This window comes from Pseudochaenichthys georgianus, chromosome 14, assembly GCF_902827115.2.
Source record: "Pseudochaenichthys georgianus chromosome 14, fPseGeo1.2, whole genome shotgun sequence".
Lineage (NCBI taxonomy): Eukaryota > Metazoa > Chordata > Actinopteri > Perciformes > Channichthyidae > Pseudochaenichthys > Pseudochaenichthys georgianus.
Genome location: NC_047516.1, coordinates 28,721,463 through 28,738,238, shown reverse-complemented (window position 1 = coordinate 28,738,238; position 16,776 = coordinate 28,721,463). Strand labels below are relative to the sequence as shown.

Below are 16,776 nucleotides of genomic sequence, written 5' to 3'. Positions count from 1 at the left end.
CTGAAGTGGCAGATAGATTTGAACCCTTTTCGTTAAAACCAATCCTTCTGTCAGTTTTGTATTCGACCTACCGTTTTCTTAATCATTATGCTAAGATAGTTAGTCACAACAATGAGACTGAAGTCTTAACATTGAGATAATAAATGTTATCCCCCCCACACGTTCAGCCTCAGACTCATCTCGGACAGTCATTTGTGCCTGTAGCCATCAGGCTGTACAACAAGGGCTGACCATGTGACCCAATAAAAGTAACCTGTACTGGACATTCATCTGCACTGTTTGTACAGATGACTTTGACCTGCACTTGCATCTGCACACTTACATGTAAATAAATCTAACAATCGATAGTTCATGTTTTTCACTCTTACTTTGTTGCTGCTTTAACTCCTGAATTTCCCCATGGGGATAAATAAAAGTCCATCTTATCTTATCTTAATGAGATTAGTCTTACTAATGAGATACTTAGTCATACTGTAGTAATGAGAAAACTAAGTCATAATAATGTCTTAATATAGTAAATCATATATTTGTTTCCTCTCACTAGCGGAAATGGGCTTCCATAGTTAAGCTTGTTAGTAAGACAGCAGCAAAGCGGAAATAGTTGGCTGGCTAAAATGGATAAATAGTGGAAATATCTTGATGGAGTAAGCAAATAGAGCAATGGATAAACAGTTGAAATAGTGGCTAAAAGTAATACATAAACAGTTTAAACAGTTAGCCTAAAGTGTGGGATGAAAAGTAAGCTAACCATAATAAATGAACAGTTTAAATATTTAAAAACAATGAATAAAAGTTGAATTAGTTGATTTAAAGTACTCGTACTAGCAGGGCCGTCCCTCCCTACAGGCCGACATTGCGCAGGGGGCCTCGGCTTATGAGCTCGGCTTGTGCGCAGTTCTCCGCGCAGTTCTCCGCGCAGTTCTCCGCGCAGTTCTCCGCGCAGTTCTCCGCGCATCCAGGAAATGTCGACGTATTCACCTGTAAAAGCATACTGAACGACATACATGCACATTCACCATTTATCTCACTGTATAAAAAAGTAACTGTGTTGATAATAATAATAAACAGGACATTTTGCAAAGTACTTTGTTTCCCAAAAACATTTTTCACTCCTGTCGGGTGGGGGGCCTCATCTCACAATGTTGCTTGGGGCCCCAAGTTGGCCAGGGACGGCCCTGCGTACTAGTATGAAAAACAGTTTTTTCACCCAATTGATAGTAGGCTAGAATGCTTCAAATCACTTGACCAAGCTTGGACGACTCACATTTTTTAAAGAATATCCACTGTCATGACTAATAATGTTGAATAAAGAACACATTTGGAAGATAGCGAGTGGTGTGGGGGATTGGACCTCATGTGATAAGAACATGGGTTGTGAGTCTGGAAAGGTTGGGAACCACTGCATTACGTCATCACATCTGTGTGACCCGTGCATTTAACGAGACAGTGGTGCGGTTTGTGTATTTATGATGCAGGCGATTCTTTAAAGAGTTTTGCATTTGTCAAAGATATAATGTACAAATAGACATGGATAATCAGCGATGTCAATATTGAATACTTCTAACAAAAGATGTCAAATAAAAAGTGGTTTCTAAATCAGGTAAAAATACACCAAAGGGAATATGAGCAATTTCAATAGATGTTAAGTGAAATACAAATAGACCGAATCATTTTAAAAAGTGACAGTTGATTGAGAGCAACACCCTCTTAGAGCACATTTCGATGACATGATGGATTCCTGAAGACTCTGGTGAAAAGAAAGGAGAGGAATGGAAAGAGAGACACAGAGAGAGAGAGAAAGGAAAAACATTTGCAGCCTGCCCTGCCCCCTCATCGCTCCCTGGTGAACAAGAGATTATCCAAATGTATAAATGCAAGACAGAGGGAAACAGACTGACAGAGAGGAGGAGGAGAGAGGAGGGACAGAGAGAGAGAGAGAGGAGGGAGAGGGAGGGATACACAGCGACGCGATTGGACGAGCGTTAGAACATCAAGCGTGATAGAAATATTTCTCTCGCAGTCTGAGAAATAGAGGTAGAGACCGACAGGGACAGCAGACTCCGCTTTGAACATCTCAGAAAGAGACTTAAAGAAAGAGGACAACAAGGCAATAAGGAAAGGAGGAGACAATAGAGAGCTGGACTGATTGACTTATGACTTCTGAGGGCTGTGGACATTTTGGCTTGAGAACAGAAGAGATTTCAAAGTCAGAGTAAACGCGGCTCAACATGTAGATGTTCTGCACGGTTCTGGTTAAACCTCCCCCTTCCCTCCGCCCCAGACTTGAGTCATTTACCCTGCACGCCAGTCAGCAGAGACAAATCTAAATGTGTTTGGATACATCTGGGGGGTGCGTCTGAGAGAAAGATGCACAGAGAAGAAGTGTGACATGGTGCCGACCCAAATTGACAGAGACGAGGAAAGAGAGGACTGTTCAGGGGCAGACTCGTCTCCAGCCAGACACAGGTATTCTCTATTTGATACTACGATCAGTCAGAAAAGGGTACATGTTTAAGAGAACTACAGTCCATATAATACTCTAATTTTGTAATTCTAAGTCTCTTTGTGTGTTTGGCTTTGTAATGTTAAATAGTTCTTTCATTTGAAATTCCAATGTGTACGGCTTCATTCTTTTATTATATTATAGTATTTAATAGAAGAATCAGCAGTAATTAGCTTTGTGAGAATATAACTGTCTAAAGTGCAAAGCAATACCGTGTATCTTCAATACATTTGCAGATTCATGTTCCAATACATGTAGTAATAACATAAGTAATACTTAGCAGGCTGTCTCTGTAAACTATAACTTACAGACAACACACCTCTGGTTGTTTACAACTGGATCCAATGCGTCATTAATGGTGTTCTTGATTTAGAGCAACAGATTAAATGAAAGCCATACGACTAACTGCCGAACCGTCACAAGCCATAACCGCCCGAGACTATAATCAATAATAATAAAACGCAGCGCTGTGCTTAGTATCGATGAGAATCCTGTGGTCAGCCTGTCACTCACACACTTTGTTGCGCTTGTTACTGTGAGGAGAAAATGTGTAGGCTCTGTCTAGAGAGAAAGTACATGAAGATGGAGGAGGAGGAGGAGGAGGAGGAGGAGACAGACATGTTGCCTGTCAGAGACTAGAGAAAAGGGAGCAACTAGAGACAACCGGCTGCTAACAGACTTATAAGTGCTAAATCAAAGGGGTCGCCCTGCTGTCAGATATACAAAAAGAGACAAAGACGTGACTGCTGGGTATCGATTGTGACTGAGTGCTCTACCTACTTAGACAATACAGCCCCTGCTCGCAGCAGAGGGGGAGACAGGCAATAACCTCTACCTAAGAGGGAGGCAGTAGCCACAGAGAGAAAGAGAGCAGGGGAGAAATCCTCTTCCTCTCTCTCGAGCCATCTCGTCTTCAGGATGGCGGGCTCAGCCATGGCATTCACCTTTGCGGCCTTCTGCTACATGCTCACCTTGGTGCTGTGCGCTGCCCTCATCTTCTTCGTCATATGGCAGGTGAGTAGCACTGGGAGCAGAAATGTATGGTCTGTTAACGCTTCCTCCCACGCAGGCAGACAAACACATCCGCCTACACAGGGTTGAACAACACCAACGGGCACACACACACACACACACACACACACACACACACACACACACACACACACACACACACACACACACACACACACACACACACACACACACACACACACACACACACACACACACACACACACACACACACACACACACACACACACACACACACACACACACACACACACACACACACACACACACACACACACACACAGGTACTCAGGAGGCACAGTAATGACATGCATAAATGTTCCCAATCTCAGTGTAATTGTACCTTATATTTGACTGACATTTCAAATTGCCTCTTCCAAGTCAACAAATGCCACTTTATACCCTTCAATTTCAACACCTACATGAAACTGGAAATACATAATTAGTTGAAATAGACCAGAGAGTTGCAGGAGTTGAACAACATTGTGTTCAGTCTGAATTCCTTCACCTATTTCCGTACGGTAACATGCTGGTTGATCAACAGTATAATGACCTGGAGCTCGTCTGACACCCCTCTACCGTAGGCGACCTGTCATCCCAGAGAACTGACACACAGTTCCTCAAACAAGACGTCCGGGCTTCAGCAAACTGCAGCAAATGAGTACAGGGAGAAAGCAATAATCACACATCTCAGTGCCAGGCTGCTGTGAATCTCTGCCGGCGGCATTTTGAGTGAAATTTGCACAGATATGGCCGCACACCGGTGCACTCGGTTTGCTCGTTTACTCAAGGGCAGGCTGAACAAACACTGGAAGCTGTAATCTGCCACCTTTCAGCATTCAAACCCACGGAGGCAGGAATCATGTGAAATACATCATTATGAACATTAGAAATGACGTACCAAGTGACCAAGTGGGTGAGACTCCATGTGAGTCAGGCCCTGTGTCTGTGAGAGAGAGGTGGCTCAGCGCTCAACCATGTGATCCAAACGCTTATCAAAGTATGATGATGTCCACCCCTTCCCCCAGTCCGCCTCTACCCACTGGTCCAGCACCCCAAATCTACGTGGCTCTCAACCAATCAGAACGTGTTATAGTAACCATGGAGCCCACTGAGGGGCTCACCGTGTCGCCATGGAAACTGCATCTGTTTACAACAGTGTGAAGGAAGACCAGGGAGAGCCCTATAGACTTGTATGGGGAAATTACCAGCAGGGCTTTCTTCTATTTTAACCCGGATCTGTCATTGTTGATCAGCCAATCAGACGCTCTCTTATCTGTGAATAATGTCTGCTTTTATAGCTTCTCAATGAGCCGGCAAAGATAAGCTCCACTGTTTAAAGGCTCCACTGATGATAAGCACAGCGGGTGGCCTTTACACCAAGACGTATTAGTGTTTTTATGGAGCCATTAATCAGAGAGAGCTGGAACAAGTATCCTTCATACTCCCACGCAGGGAGCAGGGGGATGATTGATACGAACCATTACGGTATTTTCTCTACAGTGACCCTCAATTCCATATGGTTATTTATTCTCCTACATACTCAGTTTTATATTTCAAATACAACACTTTGTTCAATGTGCAGTGATTTCAGATAATTGATAAATAAAAGATACTTTTCCCTTCACAGCTGTCCATGTCCGGGTATTTCCACATCATTTCCAATGCGAACAAAGCGTTCATACTTTATCAATATATTATTATTATTTTAGATGAAAAACAGGAAAAAGGGGTAATTCTAGCTCCTTGGGGGACTTCATCATGACACATGAGCTCACAGTACGTATGCACGTAGCATTCAATGGAGCAAAGTGTGCGATGTGGCTGCAGCTGCACCAGAAGCAGTGGGTGTGCAGAACAGAGCGCTACGTGTTGAACAACAGGCTGAGGCAGGAATATTTCTCGAGAGCGTGCTGTTGAAAAGACACCAACTTTGCCTCTATTTGATATACAGTTACAGAATGTGCATTCATTAGTGCCCTGAAGGAAACCCACCGGAAAGAAACAACTAACACGTCTGTTGTTTTTCAGATCATTGCATTTGATGAGCTCGGCACAGACTTCAAAAACCCCATTGATCAGAGCAATCCCACCAGAGCGGTAAGAACCATGCTGCTTCACTTCTTTCAAGCTGATCAAACCCTCGTGTGCACACAGGAATCCCACCTTTTCCTTTCCAAGAAGAACTTTACTGAACTACACATAAATGCTGCGAACACATCCAGGGTTTTACCCCCAAGATGTTGCATTTGACCTTTAATCTATCAGCCAATATTACACACGTCCAAAGCAGAGATCGAAACCTCCTTAAGACACACAGACTCCACGTGTTTACAGATTACCCCTCTATTATCCTAAAGTAGCAAGCACCCCTTTATATAAATGCAGTTTTGTGATTTTGGAATGAAATCTTTCAAATGTTTTATTCAGCTGCAGTTAGTATGCAGATTGAGACAATCAACCTTCTTTCAATACAAAAAAGAGCAGTGAAAATAAAGCTGCCGTTCACGCAATGAAACACTCAAATAAGTGCATATACTTGGTTTCCCTCACTGTAACACAAACTAAAAAGTCACATCTGAAAGTCTCTGTCTCATTCCTTTGCAAGAACAGACAATATCAGCACCATGAGTCAATAACGACGACTGCCATTATTCATTTAGCAAGTTAACAGTAGCTGTGAATGTCTTTTTCACAAGTTAGCTAATGTTCCAGCAACCATGTGAACCTGCATCTGAAGTGCAGCGTGAGGGTGATGAGGAGTGGGAGAGGAAACTGTGAAAGCAGACCGGGGGTGTGGAGGCACGCCCCCAGCTACAGGGGGGTGGACACAATAACGGCAACACCTGTACAAAATATAATGCAACTGAAAACAGAAGCTGTCCAAACACTGATGTGAAGGAGTAGATGTGTTATTTCTGACTAATATAAATCATTAGAGGACAGGTTGGGGTTTTCCCTTTCCTGTAGTGTGTGGTTTGTGTGCATGCAAATGGTCCATCCCAAAGTGCCCTCCAGAGGGAGTTTCTCTCCCACACTCAAACCTCTGCCTGAAACGCCTCCATTGGACTCCTTTGTTGATTTTCGTAACATAGTGAGATCGCTAGGTAACTCTTCTATTGGCTATAATCCACCATTGTACGTGATAAACTAAGGGAGGGACATCTCTAAGTGGTTGAACAATCACAACAGAGCAGCTAACCAATCAGAACAGACCGGGCTCTGGTTTCAGAGGTGCTGGGGGAGGGGCCCATTTCATCAACAACTGTACATGTCACCATGTGAGATGTGTTCAGATAGATAGAATATAAACTGCTGGTGTGTTCCGCTGCTACCAGACTCAATAAACTGCACAAACAGACGAAAACATACCTGGCAACAGCTTCGGAAAATAAACAGCAATTATTTCTGATTTGAGTGAAGAGCAATGTCGTAACTCAACTGCTGCCGTCTGTGAAAAAGACGTGTGACATTCCAAATGAACACAACAGACTAACCAACACGTGCTTCCTCATCAGGTTCCTGTGCAAAGCCTTCCATCACAGTTGCAGTATAAAGGAGAGACAAAGTGTTTGGCTGCTTGACAGAGGAGGGACTGAAATGTAGTATTATTCCTTCTTGCTAAGCCTTTGAAAAGAGCTTGCCAAATTGCTGCAGTATTTTACCTCTTAATTAAATAGCACATTACAAAAGTCAAGCCCTTGACCTTTCCTTCATTTAAAGCCTTCTTTATTGGTGAAACCAGTTGAATCAATTATATTGTTCTTCCCTGCCACTTAAATAGCGTACGCATTATTCTCTGTTCTTGACTACTCTCTTTGCCGTTTATTTCTTTGACTTGTTATGCACACTGTGACATGTCCCCAATGCGTTTGATTCATGTCTAAAGTCGTGTTTCGCTTATTGCAACAATAACAAAATGCATAGTGCAGTTATGACCTGTAACTAATTAGGGCAGTTTCCAAGTTGGAAATCTAAACACATACAGGAGGACAATAATTTGTAAGTGCGATTACCAACCATAAAATGTCAAATAATTTAGCCGGCACGTCAAATACAATTCTAAACACTTTGTCTCGGGGGCAAATTGAAGAGGCACGTAGTTGGCCTACATTCATGGAAATTAAGAAAAAATTACTTTCATAAAGAAAGGAGCTCACTTTACACATCAGTCCATTGTTGTGGTTTTCACATTTCAAAGTGTCATTGAAGGACAAAGCACGCATAATAACAAATTGACAAAAACCAACATCTGAAAATGGACATTGGCGCTGGAGAGCCGGCGTCGGTCTTGCACGCTGGATGTTGTGGATTCAGGGCAGAATCTACTTTCAGGTCACCGAGGGAGTTTGAATTCATGTCCACAGTTTGAGAGAAGGTGCAGTCTGTGCCTCGGGCCAAAGGGAATCGACATCACACAGCCTCCATTCTGGAAGCCAACATCCTGTAACTTAGACAGATGTCTTAATATGTCCCAAAATGAGTAAGAGAGTCTTTCCAGCTGAAGCTATCTATAGCATATCAATGCTGCTTATCCAATCACAGAGTGAGTGAAGCAAAACAAATAAAAGATCCATCTGGTAATTACCTAGAATATTGGTTCTTTTCTTTGGTCAATACCAATCAGAGAATAATGTAGATTGATGAATTACAGCACAACATCTCATTTGCCTAGCTAATGAATAGACACCCAAATATCAGCGTAGAGGCCCCTAGGTGCTGGCTATGGAAGATAAATGGCTTTCATTTGGAGAAAATTATCACTGAGCCCTCTCACAGCTCTCAGGAGACAAGAACATGTGACCTCTACTGAAAATGGCTGATGTTCTTTATGTGTTGATGGAAAATATCCATCAAATGGTCTTTCTCGACAACCCATAATTACATTTTTCGCTTAGTTGCAAGGGGATTTTTGTTTTCATTATATAATGGAAAGCGACTTAAGAATTTGAAATGGAAAATGACGTTGTTTTGGCAGAAAGTTATTATTCATTATATGTATTTTCCAGCCATATCTGTAATCATAGCCATAGCACTGACATTTAGGCAGGATTCTCTTTGTGTTTGAAAGCTCTCATCAGATCTAGCTTTTGCATATTGTTGATGCGTCAGTGAAATATGTCAACAATTGTCAGCTTTAAACAAAAGCATGTGTTATCTCTGCCTGGAGATGTTCATGGGAGATACAAGAAGTAGGTAGGATGAAGAAATATGCAGACCATTAACCAGACATTCCTTACATTTGCAGAGGGAAAGGATTCTCAACATTGAAAGAATCTGCAACCTGCTCCGCAGAGTGAGTAATCGTTTTTTACTTCTTTTTTCTTGTATGTTTTGCTGCTGGTGGATGACTAAAACAGAGGGGCTTCACGCATGACCATTTGACTTTCTAGCTATTGTGAGGACCATGACGCACTCTGATTAATGTCACATGTAGCTTTTCTGTACATGGACATAACTGTAACTGGACATTCAGTTACACCGTCAAGGTTCTGTGTGTTGTGATGGATTTATGTTTCCATTTCAAGGCATTCAAAAAGAGAACTTGATGTCCCTGAAAATAAACGTGACTTGCTGTGGAGGCCATTTTGACAATTTATGTGTTGAGTTTTAAATAAGCTCAACTAATCATTAACAAATAGAACAGTGAAGTTTGATGTATTAGAGATGGTAGCATGCTAATGGTAGTAATCCACATACATTTAAACAAAGTATAGTTTAATCTCATAAGTTCAGAATCACAATTTGAACCATAATGCATTTCAATTGTGTGAAAATCGTTTTTTTTAATGATTTGAATTAAGAGTTAGTCATGGGATACACTGGGGTTAGTAGATAATGCTTAAAACATAAATAATACATGAATGTGTTTAAAATAACAACATTTTCTAAACATAAGTGCAGTAAAAAAAGTGGAACTGAAATGTTTTATTTATTTTTGACTTATTGAAATGATTCTCAAAATAATTGAGGTAATAATTTGTTTGGACATTTGAGGATTATGGAATTACATAAATACGTTATAATAGCTTATATAAAGTCATTTTATCATTTAATACCACCACAACTTTTCAATTAATATTAAGTTGGTTCAACTCAATAAAGCTTTTAAAGTTCAAAGCAAATTATGTTGGTTGTCCTCAATAAGTTTGGTTAGACAGAACATACTTGTAGGATCAACTACAACTCTTCAATAATGAGAAGAGTTGGAACTACTTAAAATGATATTGTTTTGCCACAGAGTTGCACTGAAGGGAGCTTATGTCACAAATATATACCCACTCCACTATCATTGAAAAAGAAATGAGTGGACACGTGTGTTAATTATAGTCTATACGGGAAATGTTATTTATAACAATAGTCTTTAACTGTTGCAGAGAGAAACAATTTGAAAAGATGTACACATTACATATTCAAAATTGAGAAAAAAAAAAAAAGGTTTTAACAACATGTTTATTTATTGACTTGTCATTCCTGTATAATCATTTTGCGCAAAGATGGCACTGTTTGTCAGAGCACTTCATCCTTCTGGGATTTCATGAAGAACAGCTCCAACGCCTGTGCGTATGGGAACGCCTCTGGTGCTGGTCCATTAACTGCCAGTGTTTCCCACAGATCTGAAATATACTTGGGGGGGTGGTGGTAGCAGGGGGGGGGGGGGGGGTTGTTGACGTGCAACAACATTAACCTTTCTGTTGGTCGCTTGTTAGCAGACCCTTCACGCGATGGCAGAGCGAACAGGTACAGGCAGGGCCCATAATGATCGCCTTATAGTTTAAATATACTACCCACACATGAACATATGGAAATGGGTTACTATTTAAAAACTTAAATGTATTTATAAATGTATTTAGGAACCTATCCATGTGATTTTTAGTGGGGGTCGACCTCAAATCCTCTACGGGGGTCCAGGGGCATGCTCCCCCGGTACGATTTTTATTTCATTTTGGAGTTAAATGCATCAATCTGGTGCATTTTGAGGGGGAAATAAAGAGACTAGATCTATGGAAACACCTATATTAAACAGAACTGTATACATTTCAATAATCATAAAATCATGGCCATAACCAATAACATACCATTTCCAATATGAAAAAAACACTGAAACTTGTTTCTTAATTTATTCTTGGTTCATTTATAGTTGTGAGTGTGTCTGTGCTCCTGAATCAGCCTCTCCTGTCTCCCTCCTCTCCCCCCTGCTCCTCTTTGAGGCAGCAGCAAAGACTAGTTTTCTCTCAACAAGTTTTAAAAGTGTATCTTACCTTTTTTCACCTAGTTAACTTTTTATTTATTTATTCATGCATATTTTAATAATCACATTATATTTCATTTAGCTGACGCTTTTATCCAAAGCGACTTATAATGACCGATTACAGGGACATTCTCCCTGGAGTAACTAAGGGCTAAGTGCCTTACTCAAGGGCACACTATAGGTGGTGTTCCTGGCGGGATTTGAACTCACCGCCTTCCGATCTTCAGCCCACCTCACTATCCATTAGACCAATCACTACCCTCTCAAATGGAAATATGTGTTTACATAAATGGTGACCACACCGTTTGAGACCCACTGAGAACTTAGACTAAGTTAACTATCTAAACACTCAGAGAGTCCTTTACCTCACCTGAGCTGAGCTTATCCCGAGCTTGAATGACACACAGAGAGAGACCAATCAAGGGCTTTGATTTATGATCTGTATGACAGTGGCCATGTCGGCAGGCCACATCATGTGGACAGCCATCACCCTGTGTGAGGCAGGCCACTTAACAGGCCAGAAGGAGGCGAGATCAGAGCAAGGGAGCGAGGGATCATTGTCCACAAGTTAATCGATCGCAGATGTCGTCGTGGTCACGGACGAATAAAACCCCGCCCAAAAAAAAACGAAATGGGTCGCGAAATATACTTGGGCGGCCCGCCCAAGTATAGTCTATGTGTGGGAAACTCTGGACCGTGATGTCATCCATTGGTCTATGGCCTCATTTTACAAAACTAGGCGAGGTCATCCAGCAGTGAGTCTGCCTCCAGTTGTTCCCACATTTACATCCAGGGTTACCAATGGGTCTTGATCCATTTTTGCCAATCGATCAAATTGTTTTGTTAGGAGCCAGAAGCGATGTAAATAAAATACAGGTTTCTGGCAGATCTGCATTGGTTTCACTATTCAGACTCTTAGGCTATGTCCACTTCTTTTATAGAGCCTATGATTTCTACGTACCTCTCAAAAGCAGTGAACATGTACGTGAAACTATATTTTATCCAGTCTTTTACTATATTTGCATCCGTAACAGCAGGTTATTTGTAACATTTACACTTTCTGTGTGAAAGTCTTTGCCTTGCAGTGTGATTCTGGTTTTATCGAGTGTATCCAACATCTAGCCCATGCATTTTTCAGTGTTTTCCCCGCAGTTGTTGAAGAGCGATTACTCATGAGTGTTATGTTACGCAGACCTATCTAACCTGCCTCCCTGTGCCTGCTCTGGTTAGTTGGTGGTACCGGAGTACTCCATCCACGGGCTCTTCTGCTTGATGTTCATGTGTGCTGCAGAGTGGGTCACGCTTGGCCTAAATGTCCCACTTCTCTTCTACCATCTCTGGAGGTAAGGTCCCATAACATATGTCTGACATGCTTTTGTATATCTGGTGCGCGCGTGAGCCAAAAGTCTCTCTTTTTTCCAGGTTTCTTCATCGGCCAGCTGACGGCTCTGTGGTCATGTATGATCCTGTCAGTGTGATGAACGCCGACATTCTCAATTACTGCCAGAAGGAGTCCTGGTGTAAGCTAGGCTTTTATCTGCTTTCTTTCTTCTATTATCTCTACAGGTCAGTACAAATTCACAATCTTCTCAATTCACAGATGCTTGATTAGGTTTCAGTGATGGCTTTCAGATTTTCTTGCAATGTTCTGTGACCTTAGTTGCAAAAGAGAAGCGCAATTACAGTTTTCTCCGTATTTTCCATCTATTGCCGTGGACTTTTTCCTGCTGAAGTATGGTCTACTCCTTGATCAGCTTCTAGCAGACAGGATATCTGGAGAAATAAAAGGACGTATCAGTAAGAAAGACTCAGAGGAACAAATGGAGACATTAACTCTTCCTCTCTCCATGTATCTTTCCCGACACTGGCTTGGGTTGTCAACAGTCTAACATTGGACAAACACAAGAAGACTTATCCGAGTGATCATTTGAATGTAAAGGACTCCATTATATCACTTTGACCCAGACCATGCTGTCAGACGACTGGACAAAGTTTGAAAGGACTGAAACAAAACAGAAAGAGGACGCGTCAGGTGTGTTGCCTTTGAACCATTATACGAATCAACAGTACATCTCTGAAGGGCTGGAGTTTTCCCATGCTGCTCTTACTGATCCAGTCGCTCAACTCACTGTGAATCTCCAAACACTTAGGGGCTGGAAAACGAAATAACATGTCTGTATTCTTTGACTTTGAAAATGTACTCAGAGCAGGGTTGTTTTAGTAAGATTACATGTGCTTAAGATGAGAGACATCTGTATTATCAAACCACTGCTTTGATTGTGTTAGAGGTGCATATAACTGTAAGAAACAGGTTCAAGTGTATAGGAGGACTTTAAAGCACTGTAAGCAATTGACACGGCTGGCAGGGGAATGGAGATGAACCAACACAACATCTCCTTGACGCCACCCCCTACCAAAAGTCAAATGTCACACTGTATCTAAAACAACGAGGAATAACTATAACTTTGACCGCGAGGGTCAGTGCTTGTGATGTGCATTTCATAATAAGTATGTCCATACATGTAAGGATGTATTTTAGCTTCAGGTTCATGCTTTTCAAAGAGCTTCGTGCTCAGACATTTAATGCCAAAACATATATCTGAAAAAAACATTGTGCCAAATCAATTGGGGCGAGTGAAAGGAAACTAATAGTGTGGCTTTTTCAACTACATGCTCAGGCACTGTCAAGTTCTGTTCTCTATTTTCACTTTCTGTAACACACATTTCATTTTGGCACAATGTTTTTTAATTGATGAACATTTAAAAAACATGTAGATCTGTTGTGGTTTTTTTTTTTTTAAGTGACCTTTTTCCAGTTTATTCTAACTTATCAGCATCTATACTATTGTCGTTTTTAGCACAGCAAATTTACTCTGATGTGAGGTAGAATGTAGAAATCTCATGTACAAGAAGCAATTAAAAACAGCAAACAAGCAATGTGATTGGATTGAGAAGACATTTCCATGCAGTGTTATTTATGTATGTAATAACGGCGAGTGGGATACAAGCGGCAGACGAGACAATTATTGCCTATGACAATGTTTCCGTTTTTCTCAGAAGTGTAAAGGCAGTGATGTCCTCTCATCACGTCTGCAATCATACAGACAGAAGTGAAATGCTGATGATGGAGATTCGTAACAGTAAAGCCTTTCCTCAACTAGCCTTTGTTATCATGTGTTCATTAGTTTGATCTGTGAGTAGATAAGTGATGGTTCAAATGTGTGATTTTAAACATCAGTAGAAAATACAGAAGATACTGGACCCTGAGAACAAACTGTGTTTGTCATATGCCCGACACGTAGTAAATGGTGGCAACAATTCATTGATGCAAGTTTTAGTATCACTAATATTCAGGATGTTCTTTCAACCCTAAATACAGATCACAATTATTATTGTTATATGTACATAAATCATTTTCAAATTGTGTGTATGTTAGCCTATGACAGGTTGAACTACATTTCAATTGGAAGCAGAGATAGAATAAGGCTGGCATATTTATAAGTTAGTTGGTGTCAATAAATCCCATGAGAAGACTTAAACCAATGTGTATTCTGTCTGTGGACATCAGCCCCAAAATGTGTTCCTAAAGTGTGAAAGAGGTTACAAATATCTTATTTAATCTTAAAGGGTAAATCATTTCCAAGCTTGGTACTATTGTTTTCAGAAAATGTCACAAGAAATGTGAAATGGAGCATTTCATGGGGCCTATTTTCAGCAGGGGATTGATACACATTGCTGCACGAGTGAGTATTTACCATTGACTTTATTTGCAGCAGGACCCTGACGCACCAAACATCCTTCTTATCTTATATAATATCCTCAGTCTTGTTTTTTAAATACGAAGTTGATTCCAAATTAAACAATGTTTTAAAAAAGAATGCTTTCAAAACAATATTAAAATGTCCTCTGTAGTGACTGCTTCTTACAGTCCATTACATTATGCTTCACCTTTCAGGACAAATAATAGCTTCAATGATATGACACTAATTAAGAAATCTGTGTGGTAGAGCTTCACCACAAACACAAGTCCTGTGTCGATCACAGTTTGTTTTTATGTCACTTTGGAACAAATCAAGGGTTTTAAAAGAACAACTCTTGAGAATTTCAACCAAACTGCAGTAACTTTAATAATCTTCTGTGAGCGTTTTTGCACACAGTATCAACACTCTGCCAACAATATGAGTGTATGGAGTCTGGACAATCACTATTAAAGCACAGTAACACGAGGACAACATGAGAACTGCCGCTTGGTTGAATGTCATTATGTAGTTGCTCTAAACAAAGCATTTTAGAAAATTGTATTTGAGTATATCTATTTGTATCCGTCTTTTATACATTTGTCATCAATGTACGCTACAGTGAATTTGGTGGATTATTTTATATTTATTAGGTTACACTATGACGTACAGTTATTAAAGCGATTCTCATGCCGTATTCTAATAAAACAGTTGCCAAAAAAAGATCATCTCCAAGCTTCTTACTTCCTGTCTGCTGACGGTCAGTGTCTTTTGGCCATCTGTGCAGACGTGATGTTCTGCCAACACCAGAGATGAACTGGAAGACAGAAATATAACTGAGGATGATGAGGGTTGTTCGAAAGCGAGAATACTGAGTGGTGCATTAGACGGAGGATAGCACACAAAGGGCCACAGCAGAAGCTGTCGAAAACAGCTGCATTCAGAAGTGGTTTCAGAGACGTTCGCACAAGCTCTTAAAAAGCACCAAAATAACTGAATTCCATGAACAGTTTGCTGATGTAAAAAGAGCTTCTAGTAGAGATGCGACAAATTGAGGATGATAGCCTTTCATTAATGTCTGCATCACAAGAATACTATACAGAACATCAAATTATAGAGCTCTGGATAGCTATTGGTTTGGATAACAAAAGTAATTTGACACAAAAGAACATGTATATCTCCACAGAAAGAGATTACTGATGAAATGAACACTGCAGCTTTATAACATTTAGCATTTTTGACACTTTTGTGCAGGGCAGTTTTCTTTATTCTGCATTGAAATGGATGAAAGGAGACGCAGCAGGTAGTTAGCAGTTGAGTCATTTGTAGGGTCTGTAATGTTTGCCAGGTCTAAACAATGATTCAGACAGAGCAACACCAATGGCGTTTTCCCTCTGTTGGAAAAGGACATATCATTCCCTGTCCATTTGCTGTCACCATGGAAACTAAATTGTATTAGAAATTCCTGTTGACTCACTCGGAGGCTCTCACTCTAAACACACAGAAAACAATTCAAGTTCACATGCCTGGGAGCATTTATTTCATTTTTCTTTTTAATTCATATTCCATCCGATGCTATGTAACAGGTTCATATATGTAGTCATGACGACCACAATCCCCCTTTTTTTCTATGCATGACACCTGCTTCTCCCAGGATACACACAGCAACACACACACGCAACACATGCATCTGCTTCCCGTCTTGCCTCCTCCCACGGTTCGCACCGTTTCACACTCTCAATCCCGGGCTCTTCCTTTTTCCAGCACTCTCCACCACCATAATTGTCTCAGCGCCTTTCCCTTCCCTCCTACGTCTGTGCTCTCAGAGAGGTGTTACCATGGAAACTGGCTACAACTGATGGAGCTGAAACGTCACGATTGGCATACAATTGGCAAGTGCACGCACAAGGCAGAGTTGGATGCATGCAGACACACACATGTTGTCTATTCATTATTATGTAAGACACTCCGGGATGTTGCATACTATTATGGATGTTCAGACATGCGTACAGAAGAACATACAGTGTATAACGGCAACATTTCAGAGGCAGAAAGCACAATTTCAGGAATTGATTTCGTTAAATAAGTGTATTTTGACATGAAGGGTGAGAATGGGAAAAGTGAAAATGACCACCTTATTCACAAATCAAACCTGGTTATTACATTTACATAAAGTCTATTTACATGTATTGACATGCTGTTGCGTTTTGTTTTTTTGATTCCTAAAATAAAGGAGCCGATGTGCTTGCTGC

The 16,776-nt window shown here is 40.8% G+C and overlaps 1 protein-coding gene across 2 annotated transcripts; it reads left to right on the top strand.

Annotated features, from left to right (window-relative positions):
- The first annotated feature begins 1,989 nt into the window (after positions 1–1,989).
- Positions 1,990–15,227, top strand: cnih2 (cornichon family AMPA receptor auxiliary protein 2). 2 transcript variants are annotated; one of them, XM_034098363.1, is made up of 6 exons: positions 1,990–2,466; positions 3,288–3,517; positions 5,567–5,635; positions 8,784–8,831; positions 12,018–12,130; positions 12,210–15,227. In XM_034098363.1, the coding sequence occupies exons 2-6, from the start codon at positions 3,422–3,424 to the stop codon at positions 12,397–12,399; spliced, it is 516 nt and encodes a 171-aa protein (XP_033954254.1). In that variant the 5' UTR covers positions 1,990–2,466; positions 3,288–3,421; the 3' UTR covers positions 12,400–15,227. The 2 variants fall into 2 exon arrangements, with proteins under 2 accessions (XP_033954254.1, XP_033954255.1); XM_034098364.1 differs by having other exon boundaries at positions 1,990–3,517; positions 12,210–12,353; positions 12,521–15,227.
- The last annotated feature ends 1,549 nt before the right edge of the window (positions 15,228–16,776 follow it).